Source organism: Notamacropus eugenii, chromosome 2 (genome assembly GCF_028372415.1).
Source record: "Notamacropus eugenii isolate mMacEug1 chromosome 2, mMacEug1.pri_v2, whole genome shotgun sequence".
Taxonomy (NCBI): Eukaryota; Metazoa; Chordata; class Mammalia; order Diprotodontia; family Macropodidae; genus Notamacropus; species Notamacropus eugenii.
In genome coordinates this window covers 262,535,540-262,550,884 of record NC_092873.1, presented here as the reverse complement: position 1 = coordinate 262,550,884, position 15,345 = coordinate 262,535,540, and the positions used below count along the sequence as shown (strand labels likewise).

The following is a 15,345-nucleotide window of genomic DNA, read 5'->3' as shown; positions in this document are numbered from 1 at the left end:
CAAGGTCTCTCTCAAGAACTTTGGATTTGACTGTGCAATGTGGGAGACACTGGCACAGGACCACTCAGCATGGCATGCCCACGTCAGAAAGGGTGCTGTGCTCTTTGAGCAAAGCAGAATTGAGATAGCACACAGTAAATGCAGGATGCACAAATTTGGGATATTCACCCCAAATATTCACACAAACTATCTGTGCTCAACCTGTGGTAGAGCATTCTGTGCTCATATTGGTCTGATCAGCCACAGTTGGACACACTGAAATTTCACTTAATCGTAGTGATGTCATTTTGGTCCTCTCTGAGGACAAAAGACAACAACCAACCAGCAAGTTTTAGGTTCCCAGCATTTTTTTTTCTTTTTAGCTCTTGGAAGCCATTTTAATGTATAGAATGAATTAGTGATAAATTGTGGTAAGAGGATGGGGGAGAAAGGATGTTTTTAATAATTATCTGATTGTATTTAACAACTTCACTGTGGTCAGGGTGTGGTGGGCAATTCTCTCTTTGCCTTTGGCAAATTAATTTGTGGAGGCAGCGAAGTGACTAATTGGACAGAATACTAGATCTGGAGTCAGGAAGATCTGGGTTCAAATCTGGCCTAAGACATTTACTAACCGAGAGACCCTGGGCAAGTCATTTCATCTTTGTTTTCCTTAATTCACTGGAAAAGAAAATGGCAAACACCTCCAGAATCTTTGCCAAGAGAACCCCATGGACAGTATTGGCATGCGATGGTCCATGGGATCATGAAGAGTAGGAAAGGATTGAATGAAACAACAAACAATGAATTTTACATAAGCTCTGAAGTTCTGGTGTTACTTTGATATCATAGTCCCCTTAAAAAAGCATAGACTGGGAGGATATTGATAAGCTGACTTTTGCCCAGAAACTATGAGGGCCTCATCTAAATCTGTCCAATAACAGGAAGCTCTGTCAGACAACAAAAATCTTGCTTCCTTAGTCCATACTCTGTGTACATGATTAGCACCCCATTCTGGAACAAGCTAAGTTCCTTGTTCTGTGATCACATCCTTGAACTGCTTTTTGGCACACCCACTTCCCTTTCCTGCCTCCCCCTTTCCCTGCGATTGACTACTCACGTAAGAGTATATTCTGCTCTTGGCTAAATGCCCAAAAATTGTGTATAAAAACAACCCCTATCTATTGGCAAACTGCTAGTACTTGTCCCCCTCCCCTCTGCTTTTGCATCAATAAGCTCTCTTGACTAGGAGAATATCTGCCTCTTGAATTCTTTCTGGGCCACCCAACTCTTGAACCTCTTTATTTTCTTCATTATGAAGAGTGAGAGATCTGACAAGGTGTTATTATTAAACACTCCTATCATTATCCTCACAAATTTCTTGCTCATATCACTTTCCCATCCATCACAAAGCCAGTATATGGCTGGATGTGATGTTTGTCTGAACTTAATAAGGTGAAAGGTTTAGAATACACCCTTTACGGATAAGTTAGTTCAGGTAAGGCACTAAGCCTGGTTATTAAGATTTGAGGTCAGGTCTTAGTCCTCTTCTATATTCAATGTCCTCCATTTAGAAGGCTCTCACATTTTGATTGGTTTGAAATTGGATGGAGATGGTGGTGCTTGTTAGGGTATCATGAACCTGATAGTTAAGCTTTACCTCAAGCAAGTCTAGCTGAAATGTCAGCGTGTTTATTACATGAGTCAGTGAATACTGATTCTTTTCTATAAAATATAATACTTTATTAAATAATAGTGTGAAAAAGCTGACTACTTTACTTAATCAATCAGTCAGTCAATAGGCACAGTGTACCAATCATGTGTCAGGCACCTGAGATATAAAGAGAAAAATAAACTAGTTTCTGCCTTCAAAGAACTTGCATCCAATAGAGAAAACAACATACATATATGCAGGTGTATACACAACATACAGAAAGCAGATACAAGGTAACCGCTGTAGGGGAAGTGCTAGCAAATTGAGGGATGTGGTCTGGGAGTCAACTCATGCAGTTAGAGATGGCTGAAGTGTCTTGAAGGAAGACTGGGATTCCAAGAGATGGGAGTAAGGAGGGAGATCGTTCTGGGATGGAGGAGAGTCATTGCAAACTCAAAGAGATAGGGTGTTATATGTAAGAAATAATAAGTCCAGTGTGATTGAAGTGTCTATAGAGTATGTGAATGGGAGAAATATGTACTAAGACTGGAGTGATCAGATGGGACCAGACTGTGAAGAGCATTAAATGCCAAACAGGAGTTCATACTTTATTCTAGAGATGATTAGGGGAGTATATGGGAAGGGATGGTGGTGGTGGTGGTAATGGTCAGACCTAAAGTTTAGAAAATCACTTTGGCATCTGAATGAAGGATGGATTGAAGTAGGGAGAGACTTGAAGCAAGGAAAATAATCAGGAGGCTATTACAATTATTTAATCAATTAGTGATAAGACCCTGACCTAGGGTAGTTATTGTGAGAATAGAAAGAAGGGGGTAGATGTGAGTGAGAGATATTTTGGAGGTAGAAACAAGATAATCTGAGAACTGATTGGATGTGTGAGATGAGTGCAAGTGAGTGCAAAGATGATACTGAGGTCATGATACTGGATAACTGGAGTCATTGATAAAAATAGGAAAATTTAGAATGGACTTTTGGGGAGAATTATTTCAGATTTGGATATGTTTGAGATGCCTACAGGACAATAATTTTGACATGACCAAATAGGCAGTTGGAAAGGTGTGAATGGAGCTCAGGAGACAAAGATACTTAGATATTAGAATAATGCTTAGAGACCATAATTGAACCGATGGGAGTTGATAAATGAGATAATAGAGAAATAAAAGAGAAAAAGGCCAAGAAGAGAGTCTAAGTGTATACCTAAAGTGAGTGGGCAGGATGTGGATGATGATCCAGCAAAGAACATAAAGTCGGAGCAGTCCAATAGTCAAGATAAAGAAACCAAGAAAGAGAATCATCATAACAATTCAGAGAGGGGAAAACACAAAAAGAGAAAGCAATCAACAGTTTCAAATGCTTCGGAGAACACAAGAAGGATGAGGACTGAGAAAAGAGCAGTAGGTCTGGTCATTGTGAGATCACACCTATTTTTGGAGAGGGCAGCCTCAGGTAAGGAATAAGCTCAAGTGTCAGACTATGCAGCAGGGTTAGAAGCCAATGAGAGGAGAGGAAGTTAAGGCAAGAGAAGAAATCCTGAGTTTTAAGCTGAGAGAAGATTAATGTAGAAATGCTATAAAGAACAAGATTTTGATGTACAACGTGATATTTCCATATTCAATAAATCATTGATTGTTACTTTGGATTTGTTTAGCATTTTCTCTGTTTGCCATTGTCTATTCCTGACCCTGCTCACTGATGATATTTTTGCTTTGGAAACTAAAATCTGAATCTGGGTATTTTTGCTTCACTTCAGAGGCATGAGAACTCCTCTCTTTCTGCTTTGAGCTCAAGAGAAAAGTGTAATTTGCCCCTTGCCTCGTCTATTTTCTAATTTAGAATCTGTGTAGAGAAAACTCTATGTGACTATTCTCTGGGTAGGATTTCAAAACATCTCATCAGGCATAATTTTTATTTTTGAGATTTGAATGAAAAAAGAGGGAGAGAAAACCATGTTGGATTTCATTTTTTTCTGGTGCACATCAACTTATCTGTAGTCTGGTGACTGTGTCCTACCATCAAATGATGGTTCCATTGGTGTGCAACCAGAATATCCACTCCTTTTGTGAAGGAACTCCATCATGTTACCTCCATATCTTTCATAGGCATTCTCCTCTCCCTTCCCTAAACAGATTTTTAAAAAATGTTTTATTTCATTCTACATGACCTTAATTTTCAAATACATCTCTCTCCTCTGACAATCAAGCGAGACATCATGTGTGGTCTCCCAGCTCCATAGGGAAGAGAAGGAGGTGTATTCTGGCACCTCTTCTTTTTCTAAGCTGAAGCTAGCGAGGGTAATTTTATAGCACTCAGTTCGGATTTTGGTTCTTTACATTTATATTTTTGTAGACATTTTGCATATGTTGTCTTATTTCTGTTCAATTTACTTTGCATCGTGTCCATATGTCTTCTCATGATTCTTTGTTTTCTTATTCATTTTTATTTTATTTTTTACAGAGGAGTAATATCCCATTTCATTTATGTACCACAATTAATATAATCATATACTTTGTTTTAAATTATTTGCTACTACAAAAAATGACATAAAATTTTGGTGGATTTTTTTTGGACAGCCACACGGAGAGGTGGCTCTTGTCACACCACTTACCTCCTGCCCGCGGACTCAGGAGTTTAAAATACAGAAAGAGACACACTAATTTTTGGTCATGACCAATGTGGAAATTTGTTTTGCTGAACTATGTTTATGATTAGATTTTTCTTTGCTCAGTCGGGGTGTGGAGACAATGGGAGGGATAGATTCTAAATGCATGTAAAATGAATAAACTTATTTATTAAAAAAAAGAAAAAGATGTATTTGATTTTTCAAAAATTTTCAGGAAAAACCCCAAATAACAAAACTGTATTGTCTTTTGCCCCTCTGTTGAATCTGTGTAACTAGCTGTTTCTGTTTGTTTGCTTTGTTTTCACAGAGCAGCCTTCATAAGACTGCTGGACTAGGGGTGACTACACTTAGTGTTATCTATGCATCCGTGATTGTGTCTTCCATGTTCCTTCCTCCAGTTCTTATTAAGAAATTTGGCTGCAAGTGGACCATTACAGGCTCCATGTGCTGCTACATCACTTTCTCTGTGGGAAACTTCTATGCCAGTTGGTATGTCTCTTCTTCTAACTCTTTTCAAAAGCCCTGACCTTCAGCCAATTCGATTCTGCTGCTCACTGGGTATAGATCAGAGATATAGAGAGGTGAACAACGGAGGATGACAGAAAAGATCAGTTATCTAATAGTGTCCTTCACACAACACTCCAGCTGAGGAGGCCCAGGCTTTCTTATTATTTCAGCACCTTCAAGTTGTTTGAAAAACCTGGCAAACATCTACTGAGCTTTTCAGTACCAGAGTTCATTAGCACTAAATACCTTCTCTCCACATGTGCCTCAGCTAAAACACACTCTTTTCTTTAAGTACAGTGGTGAATGGTTTGTCTTTCTATTCAGTTAAATTATAGAAACTGTATAATAGCACCTACTCTGTGCCAGATACTGGGCTAAGCGCTGGGGATGCGAATAAGAAAATGAAAGGCATTTCCTGCCCTTGAGGAGCTTATAGTCTAACGGTGGAATACAACACACAAAAGTTAAGCTGGAAAGGGGAGGATAAGAATACTGGGGATACCTGGAATGGGCGCATCTTGTTGTATGGAGGTCAAACCAAGCTGAGCTGCAGATCAAAAGTGCAAGGTGAGCTAGAAAATCCATATTGTGCCTACTGTACTAGAAAGAGAGGCTTGGGGAGAAGTTTAGCGATTCCTCCACCCTTCAAACCTCCAATCAGAGGGGAGAGGAAGCTGAGAAAATTGGAAAGGTGTTGAGTCTCCAAGTCTGAGTTGGTATGATGATATTTCCAATAACCAACTCATGGAGGGACATCTTGGGAGTTCAAACAAGGCAGAGCTGAGCTCTTCATTTCTCTCAACAGTAAACCTTTATGTTGACTAACAGATTCTCTTTTTGTAGGTACACCTTGATCCCCACTGCCATAATCCTAGGTCTAGGAGCAGCCCCACTGTGGTCTGCAGAGTCTACTTACCTTACAATGAGTGGAAATATTTATGCAGAGAAGACAGGAAAACTTCGGAAAGATGTTGTCAACCACTATTTTGGTGTCTTCTATCTCATATTTCAGTCCTCTGGTGTCTGGGGGAATTTGATTTCATCTCTGGTGCTTCGGCAGGAACCTCTCCAAGGTAAATGGAGCTGGCTGAAATACTGCTCCGAGAGTGGCTACAACTTCTGTAGAGATGAACAAGAAAACCGTGTTGATTCAATTATTTAATATAATTTTATAATTTAAAATAGCAAATATATATCTCTCTCATTCTTATTCTGCCCTTCCAACTGAAAAATAACAACTAAAAGAAAATTAAAAGTTTTGTAACAAATTTAAATGGTTAAGCAAAGCATATTCCTTCACTGACCATGTCCAAAAATGTGTGGCTCAATCTCAGTTTTGAATCTATTCCCTCTCTATCAGGAGGTGGGCAACATGCTTTGTCTTAGTCTTTATATAGGCGTAGTATGGCCTTGCTGGATCAAAGAATATGAATAGTTTATGGACTTTGGGAGTATGCTTCCAATGACTTTTAAGAATGCCTGGACCAATTAAAAACACCACCAAACATGCTGTGGTATGTGTTTTCCTTCAGTCCCTCCAAAATTTGTCATTTCCCACTGTAATCTATGCCAATCTGGTAAGTGTAAAGTAGAACCTCTGAGGTTCTTTCTTCTCATTTGTCTGATTATTAGTGATTTGAGAGTACTTTTTAATTATGGTTATTGATAGGCTGGATTTCTTCCTTTGAAAAATACTTGTTTATATCCTTTGACTATCTGTTACAGAATTGTTGATTCAATCTGAGAATATTTCTTTATTCCCTTTTCCATCTATGTTGAGGAAGCACAGTAAGACATAATGAACTTTGGAGGATTATTTAGTCACTCCGCCCTTTCCGACTTTCTATGCAATATAAAAATAACGACTTTCTTTCCCTATCTCCATACATGAACAGAATCACCCTAGTTCTTTACTAGGTTTAAAGGACACATAGTCATCATCTTCAGATCAACTGTTTATTTTTGTAGGATGTAGGATGAGGACTAGGGACTGCCAATTATCTTGAAGATTAGTACAGTTGAGTCATTCAGCATCAGTTTCTACGTGCATTCGTTCTATTACTACATCCATCTGTAACTGCCTTTGGGCACACCTAGATATAAAATTGTGTTGTATAATGGTTTTTATACCCAGTTATCTTCAGTATTTATGCTAAAAATTAAAAGATAAAAGGAAAGAAATTTAGTAATAATAGCTCATTTATGTAATGTTTTACAATTTAAAAACACTTTTCAAATAACACCTCCTAAAAGAGAGACAGCAGGGTACCTTGGTCTGTTTATCTCCACTAAGTATCTAATGGAAGTGTTTCCTCATAGTCTACCAGTAAATGCCTTAATATTTCATTCAACAACTTCAATAGCTGCTCCTTGTGATTGTCAATAACACCAGTGCCCTCAACCAGGCTCATAACTTCAGCGTCATCCTTGATTCCTCTCTCTTATTCATCTCAGTATTAAAATCTTGTCAGTCAGTAAGTCAGCAAGTATGAGGAAGTGCTTTCTATGTGTCAGACCCTGTGAATACCAAGAAAGATAAGAATATGGTCCCTCTTTCAAGGAAGCTCACCTTCTAAAGGTAGAAACAACATACAAATAACCATGCATGTAAAAGATAGTGTAAATGGAAGGAAACCTCCACTGGGGAGAGAGGAGGAATGATAAAACCCTCCTTCAGAAGATGTGATTTAATTTACTTTTGAAGGAAGTCAGGGAAGTAAAAAGAAAGGCATGGAAGGGGGTAGCATTCTGGGGTAGAGTGGGGGAATTTTCAGTGCAAATGTACAGGTGGGAGTCGGAGTATCATACTTGAGGAACAGGTGGACCTGTGTAGCTAAATTGTAGAGTGCATAAAGAGGAGTAATATGTAAAAAGACTAGAATTATTACTTTCTCCCCCAATGAATAAGGAGACTGAGACACAAAGAGTTTAAGTGACTTGCTCATAGCCTCCCAGCTAGCAAGTGACAGAGCCGACAAGTGAACCCAAACCTTCTGTCTCTGTGACCAGGGCTCTTTTCCAGTATAGCAGAATGCCTGCTGTCAGAAGGATCTGAAAGAATTTTAAAATTTCTGGGTTTTAGGAAATAGTGATACATTTGTCACTTCACACTGTTATGACCACATATAAGGTTGCCAAGTTGGAACTGCTTTAGAATAATAACTCTTTTCCTTTTTCTCTTTGCACTTTAATAAGGATGCTTGGTTATCTGCCAAGTAGAATTGGAAAAGGGGAAGCATAAGTTTGTCTTAAACACTTGAAAATATGATCAAAATATATTCCCTCACCACTGCTTTCCTTTTCTCACCACCCACACATTGCCATAGAATTAGAAGTCAACCTGAAGTTTTCAAACATATCTCTTCATAATCCTGGGCCATCCAAGATGGTGACACTTTGCAGCAATAGTTAAAAGAGAGATTATCCAGAATGGCTTTTCTTCTCTTTCTTAATTAACTAGGCAGAAGACTGCTTCACATCATAGTGATACATCATAGTACTTTTTATGTAGGTAATAAAAAAATCTACTTTATATCATTTTGTCTTTAACTATTGCAATAACAAAAACCAAATTAAGATTAAAATTCTTAGTCTTGACCACATTATTGTTGTATTTTTACTTCCTAAAGGTAGAAAGGAATTTTCATTTCTAATAAACATTCATCTTTCCACTATGCCTAGTTGTACTTATTCCTCAACATTCTTCAGGCTGCCTAGTAGATCCTACACTGTACAGAAACTCTCCAAGCTTTCTCCAAGTTGCACAGTCCAGTTGCTTCTTTTTTGGTGGCCTCATTGGTCATTGATCTTTCTGTAGCATTTGGCACCCCTTAATTCTTAATCCTCTCTCTTCTCATGACTTCTTCCATACCATACTCTCCTCATTATCTTCCAGATTCCTAATTGATCCTTCTTGGTTGGCTTTGTTGGGAAGGTGAGAGTAAGAGAGTAAGCTTCCTTTGAGGAGTTCAAGTTATCAGGACCAGCTGAACTATATCCTAGGGTGCCAAAAGGGCCAATAAAATTGATAGCAGCTGATCCACTACTGTTACCTTTGAAACATCATGAAGAATGGGAAAGGTACCTTTGGAATTAGAAAAGGTCAGATTTGGCTTCATTTTTACCAAAGGTAAGAGAATGTGTTCTAAAAGGCTAGTGAACTTAATTTGATTCTTGGCAAAATTCTCTGATGTATTATGAAAGGCATGATTAGTACACATGTAGAAAAGGCCCTCAAAATGATCCATTATACCTTCATCAAGAACATGGTCATGCCCCAGGCTGCATGTTTTCTTTTCCTATGTGGTTATTAAATGGGAAAATCAGGAAAATACCGTAGACCAGTAATGTCAAACCCAAATAGAAACAGGACCACTAAACCATATATAAGGATTTCTATAGGCTGCTTAGAAAACCACATACTAACATTGTCTATGTTCTGCTGTGAGACAGCTGGACTACCAGGCCTGGATTTAAGACCACTTGAATTCAAATCCAGCCTCAGACACTTCCTAGCTGTGTGACCCTGGGCAAGTTATTTAACTTGATTGCCTGACAAAATGGATCCACTAGAGAATGAAATGGCAACCCACTCCAGAATCTTCACCAAGAAAACCCAAAATGAGGTGTCACAAAGGGTCTGAAATGATTGAACAAATGTCCTACTGTGTTTTTTATTTTGTTACAGATTTCCCAATTACATTTTAACCTGGTTTGAGTGCATTTGGGAATATGGCATTACGGTCTAGAGGCTATATGTTTGACACCTGTGCTGTAGATAATGTCTGCTTAGATTTTAGCCAGAATTTGCTAAAGTCTGTCATAATGTATTTATGAAAAAAGTAAATAGATATGAGATAAATTATAGCATGAATATATGGATATTTTAAATGGCGGAAGTGCCAGAACCAGAGAATCCTCATTAATGGGTCCATGTTAATTGGGAAGATCTCCAGGGCACCCCAAAGATTTAGCCATGGCATTGTGACATTTAACATTTTTATCCATGATTTGGAAAAAGGATTAAATTGTATCATTACATTTGTGCAGATGATGCCATTTTGGAATGGATAACTAATTCATTGGATAGTCAGGATTCAGAAAAATTTGGACTAAAAAGAAATTGGGCCAAAAAAGAAATGAAATATAATACAGAATAGCTGTGAAGCTTCGCATTTAGTCTAAAGAAAATCAACCTCACAAAGACAAGACAGGAAAGGCACAACTTAGCAGCACTTTGTTAGAAAAAAAATCAACCAATTTTAGTGAACTTCAAAGTTAATAATGAATAATAATGAATCAGTGGTATGGTTAAGAAAGCTAACGCTATCTCTGAGATGGATTCTAGTCTATCACCCACACTGCAGTCTGAGTAATTTCCCACACACCAGATCTGGTCATATCATTCTCCTACTCAATAAATTCCAGGGGCTCCCTATTGCCTGGAGGGAAAAATATAAACTTTGTTCATCTTTGAAAGAGTCTTTTAAAAGTTGCTCCAACCACCCAACCTCACTGTACATTTCTTTCCTTTCTACATTTTGCATTCCAGCCTAACATGTACAACCCTACAATTTCTCTCTCCATATCTTTACAGTGGCTGCTCTCCTCACTCTCCATCCCTATTTCATGGAAACACATTCTTCTTCCAAGCAAGGAAAAACAACTTTCCTCATGAAATCTTTCCTATACTGCCCCAACTACTGGGACCCTCTTTCCCAAACTATCACGTATTATGTGAAGGTGTTTTCATCTGTACATTTTTTGTATATAATTATAGATGCACTTGTCTCCCCTGTTAGGGTCTAAACTCTCCTTGAATCTTGGGATTATTTAATTCTTTGCTTTTGTATCCCCAGGAACAAGCACAATGACTGGTAAAGGCTTAATTGATTGTTTGAGAAAAGCATAGTATTCAGTAATACTATAATAGACATTCTACTCTGATCAGACTACATCTGGGCCACTGCGTTCAGTTTGGGGTGACACATTTTAGGGAGGATATTAATCAGCTGGAGAATGTGTCCAGAAGTAAGAGAGAAGAATGGAGAATGAGAAGAGAAGCATAACTCTCTTCAGGTTTTTGAGCAGATGGCACATAGAAGAAGGATTAGATTTATTTTGATTAGGAACAGAGGGAAGAACTGAGAGGAATGGATAGAAGTTGCCAAATGGCCAACAATTAGAGGTATTCAAAAGGTCGACTGCTTAGGAATTAGCAAATTGAGAAAAGGCCATTGGATTTATGAGTTAAAAAGAATTAGAGAGAGTGAGAGTTCACTACAGTAGATAGAAGGAAATTTGAGTAAGAAGAGGGAATCTACTTCCCTCAATATATCTACTATACCATTTTCCCACCTATATACACTCACATACATATACACACACAAACATGCATAGTACTTTAAGGTTTGCAGAGTTCTTTGCAAATACCTCATTTTATCATCACAACTATCCTGGGAGATGGGTGCTATTTTTAATGCCTATTTTTACAGTTGAGGAAACTGAGGCAGATAGAGATTAAATAACCTGTCCAGGGTGATACAGTTAGCAAGCACCTGAGACCAGAGGTGAACTCAAGTCATTCTGACTCCAAATTTAGCAATTTTTCTATTGTGATATCTAATTATCCAGAAATAATTCCAAAATTTGTTTTAAATTCTGGCTCTTGAAATCTTACAGAGAAAATTATAGTTTGAATCACTTAGCAATATAAATTTCTGAACCTTTTGAAGGTGATCATAGAAGAGACCCTACAAGCTCCCTCTCCCCCTTAAAAAACAGATGAACCAACTGGGCCCTGGAGAGTTTAAATAAATTTCTTGAGGTTACAGAGGTAGGAAATGCTGCAAGCAGGATTCAAACCCAAGTCCTCTGACTCCAAATCCAGTTCTTTTTACTGTGTTCTATTTCCAGTGCAAGATTACTCAACAGATGTACTAGATATGTGCCTAGAAAACCAAGTGAAACAGAAAGCAGAAATTCTACTGGCCTTCTTTACTCAGAGAGGTCCTGAGACATGGTATCATTTTCAAAACATTTGTTTACATGCTGGTCATGTTCCTATCCATCTCTACAAACTACTCTTCTACCACAACCTTGGATCCCTATCTTCTAGGTCTTGAGACAGTAGAGAGGCCATACATGAAGGATAAACTATAGAGAATTTTGTGGGAATAAAACTCCCCAAACATTACTAGGATGGTCTTCAGATAGTACACAGTCTATCAGTTGGCCCATATTTGGAGATAAAACACTTCAAACCACGAGGGAATTGGCCGATAAGAGATCACCTCTGGGCAGTAGTTGAGAGGAGGGGCCAGAGTTTCCAGTTGGTTGGCACAGCGGTTGAGGGTCACCTTCAAAGTATGATGAAGCATCAGCGGATAACTCCAGTGTCCATCTAGTGACTGTTTTTTAAGTACAAACTATGTGAGAAGATCTTGGTGTCAATGGCCACACAGGGTCATAACCTATCATTGCTAGATTCTAGAGATTTACTCCTCTGTTTAATAGTTGAAACCAGTGGGACTGGTACTCAGTACTCTAATGTGTTTATATTCTTATTTTACAGGAGCCATCACAAAAGAAGTTTTGATGCATTGTGGAGCAAATGATTGTTCTTTAACCAGCACATCTACAAATAGCACTAAAAGCCCAGCAAAAGAGTTCATCTATATCTTGCTGGGTATCTATACTGGTATGTGCCTAGTGTAAATACCACTGTGGGCAACTGAAATTCTCTTCCTCTTTTTTGTGTTTACTCAGAAAAGGTTACCACCCTACCCCACCCCAACTTTATACAATTTCTATCCTAGAAGAGATCTGGAATGCAGTGAGAGGCTGGTTTGTTTTGGTAGGTCTTTTTCAAGTGAAGTTAGAAATACTAGAGATACCCCTATCCCAGTGTAATGGCAAAGCTAAGCCTAAAGATTTTATAGGATAACAGGGGTAAAAGGTTCAGTGAAGCAAAATTGTCACACAGTTGGTGATGGTCTTCCTGTAGCCCCAGATAAAGCTCATATTTAGAGCCAATCTTTCATGGAATTTCAACTCTGTAGCATCTAGTGTTTGTGCCATTCCCTACTGGGTTCTGAGACAGTTTTCCTTCCTTTCGTCCAGCATCTTGGACTCTTGTTCATGGAAGGCATTTTATCTTTTATGTCCCCAGAAGAACAGAATTATTCTGCAAATCTCTCCTTGCCTACCTGGTGTTCACAGGATCCAGAGAACTGTGATAAGCAATTCAAATGATAAGGGGTTGGGAATTGCTGGTAAGAGTCAGTCAGTACTTAAATGCAGACTTACAAAGATTCGAGTCAGGACTTACATAGACTTTTGTAATAGAGTATTTCTGAGGTTCCATTTGTGTCTGAGATTTCAAAGTGTAAACAGAGGTGATACATTGTACTTACAATAAGGGACAAGTAGTCATGTTTCATTTCTGTGGTTGTATAATTCAAGTGTATAGTGGTGAGACAATAATTCACCATTCATCCTAAGATCCAGTTCTAATTCCTGTAAGTTCTGAAATCTCTAGATACACAGCCAAGGACAAATGATATGAACAAAAAACTAGTCACACTTGACTGATGTCTCTGCCTAAAGGTGGCAGCTTTGATATATAATCCTTATTTGCCAATCACATAAGAGAGACAAATAAGGAAGAGATGATATTCCTGTGATTCCCAAATGTTTTGTACAAAAGGTTTTTGTTTTGTTTTACTTGTGGTATCCACTAGGCAATGTGGTACAAGAGCAAAAACACAGAATGGGATTGCATTGCAGGATTTAGTTTTAATCTCACCTCTTCCCCTAGTTAGTTAGTGAAAGCTAGGGAAATCCTAAATTCTCTAGACTGCAGTTTTCTCATCTGTAAAGTAAGTGCATTTGGAATTGATAAGCTTGACAATATTTTCCAGTTCTAGAACTATGATCCTTTGATCTCTAAAGTCTTTTCCAGCTCCTGTGCATACTTGTTTTTAGTGTTTTCTTCCTTTGTTTTATTACAGTGAGTTAATTTTTAACCTTCCTAATTATTGTTTTCCTTTCTTTGCTGCATGTAAAAGAATCACTATGATTTTTGTTTTTGCTTGAAGAGAATATTCCCCCCCCCCCCCAATTTTAACACCTTCTCTGATGGCTTCTTTTGATCTGCTTTATAGACAACTAAAACTCTTGGGTGACTTTAGGCCACAAATTGGGCTTAGATTAGAAAAACCCAGTGACATATTTATTGATTTTTAAAGTCTAAATATACAAAATAGAAAAAATACACATAAAATATAAACTATTATTGTGTTAATTTGAGCCATCAACTTCCCTAAAAATACATATATTTATGATTAAAAAAAAGTCGTGTTAAGGAAAACCTAACCCAATGTAGTAGGACACGGAAAAATGGAAAAATGAAGAGTATCCCATCATGAGAAAAAATAATTTCAGGTTCCTAAAACCTTGTCTTCCTACTAGAATCTCTTTCAAGGAGCCCAAAGCATATGATATATATTTTTTTCTCTTTTTGGCCATGTTCTAATTCTCACCTCTTTTGAGTTGTTCTGGGAACTAAATTTACCTAGAAGCAAAACAGGTCTGGGATTCCACATATTTAAATGTAACATCATTGGCAGTTTTGTCTATTTACCCTTTCAGGAGAACGTTTCAACAGCCTATTAAGCAATTTTGAAACTAAAGATCCTAATAATATAATGGAACCATGGGAAGAGAATTCTATGTAATAGATGGATATAAAGAGAAATGTATCTCAATTGTGTTTATATAAAGAGATATCAACTAATGTAATTGACTTAGAAAAGTACTATAACAATTGGAAATCTATGAGAAAACAGTGTGAATATCTTAGGGATATGGACTAAAAGAAACCTTTTCATACCACAACTAGTAGAATATAATACTTTTGTATTATAAAGAGAAAGATTAGGCAAGTGAGAGTGAACATAATCTCTTGAGACTTCCAAATAGTCTTCAGTAAGATTCCATTCTAATTCATTAGCACCATTGAATTAGCATAATTTTTGGAAGGATGTAGAGTTAGGGGAAGGTGGTAAAGATATTTTTGGTCATGGAAAACTCACTGATTGGCTCACCCACAAGAAACAAAAAGTAGGAATGAATGAGAACTGCTTTAAATGAAGCAGTGCTTACAAATCTGGATCCTCAGAGATCAGTGGTGAGTCTGGTCATTTTGAACTTTGTTAATATTCTCAAAGAGACCATAATCAACGAAATCTAGTTTTCCATTATCTGAAAATTTTTATACCCTAGCTTTTCCAAATAGTGAAATGTAAAACCTATTGGGACAAATTAGAGGGAAGACATGTGCATACTTATATATGTACATGTTATATATGTGTATATATGTATATATTATATGTGTATATATATTCTCTCTGTATGTATATATACACATATTATACAAACACACACAGAATGAAAAAGAGTAAATATATTTCAATATGAGTAATAAGGTAAAGAAAAATAATCCTATGAATTACTAGAATGTTGGAGATGAAAGAGCCCAATTTCTCCCTCAAGCATAAACTCC

General features: G+C 37.5%; 1 protein-coding gene and 1 long non-coding RNA gene across 7 annotated transcripts in view; one reads left to right on the top strand and one right to left on the bottom strand.

Annotated features, from left to right (window-relative positions):
- The window catches only part of LOC140527168 (protein unc-93 homolog A-like), a 262,533-nt gene that overhangs the window by 231,998 nt on the left and 15,190 nt on the right, over positions 1 to 15,345 (top strand). For all 6 annotated transcript variants that reach the window (XM_072643889.1, XM_072643888.1, XM_072643886.1 and 3 more), the window contains 3 exons: positions 4,582 to 4,763; positions 5,625 to 5,854; positions 12,355 to 12,480. In XM_072643889.1, coding sequence (XP_072499990.1) covers positions 4,582 to 4,763; positions 5,625 to 5,854; positions 12,355 to 12,480 — 538 coding nt within the window. The remainder of the gene's footprint in view (positions 1 to 4,581; positions 4,764 to 5,624; positions 5,855 to 12,354; positions 12,481 to 15,345) is intronic.
- LOC140527170 (uncharacterized) overlaps positions 1 to 15,345 on the bottom strand; it is a 29,350-nt gene that overhangs the window by 9,003 nt on the left and 5,002 nt on the right. The window contains exon 4 of the long non-coding RNA XR_011974707.1: positions 5,698 to 5,900. This is a non-coding gene — a long non-coding RNA (uncharacterized lncRNA). The remainder of the gene's footprint in view (positions 1 to 5,697; positions 5,901 to 15,345) is intronic.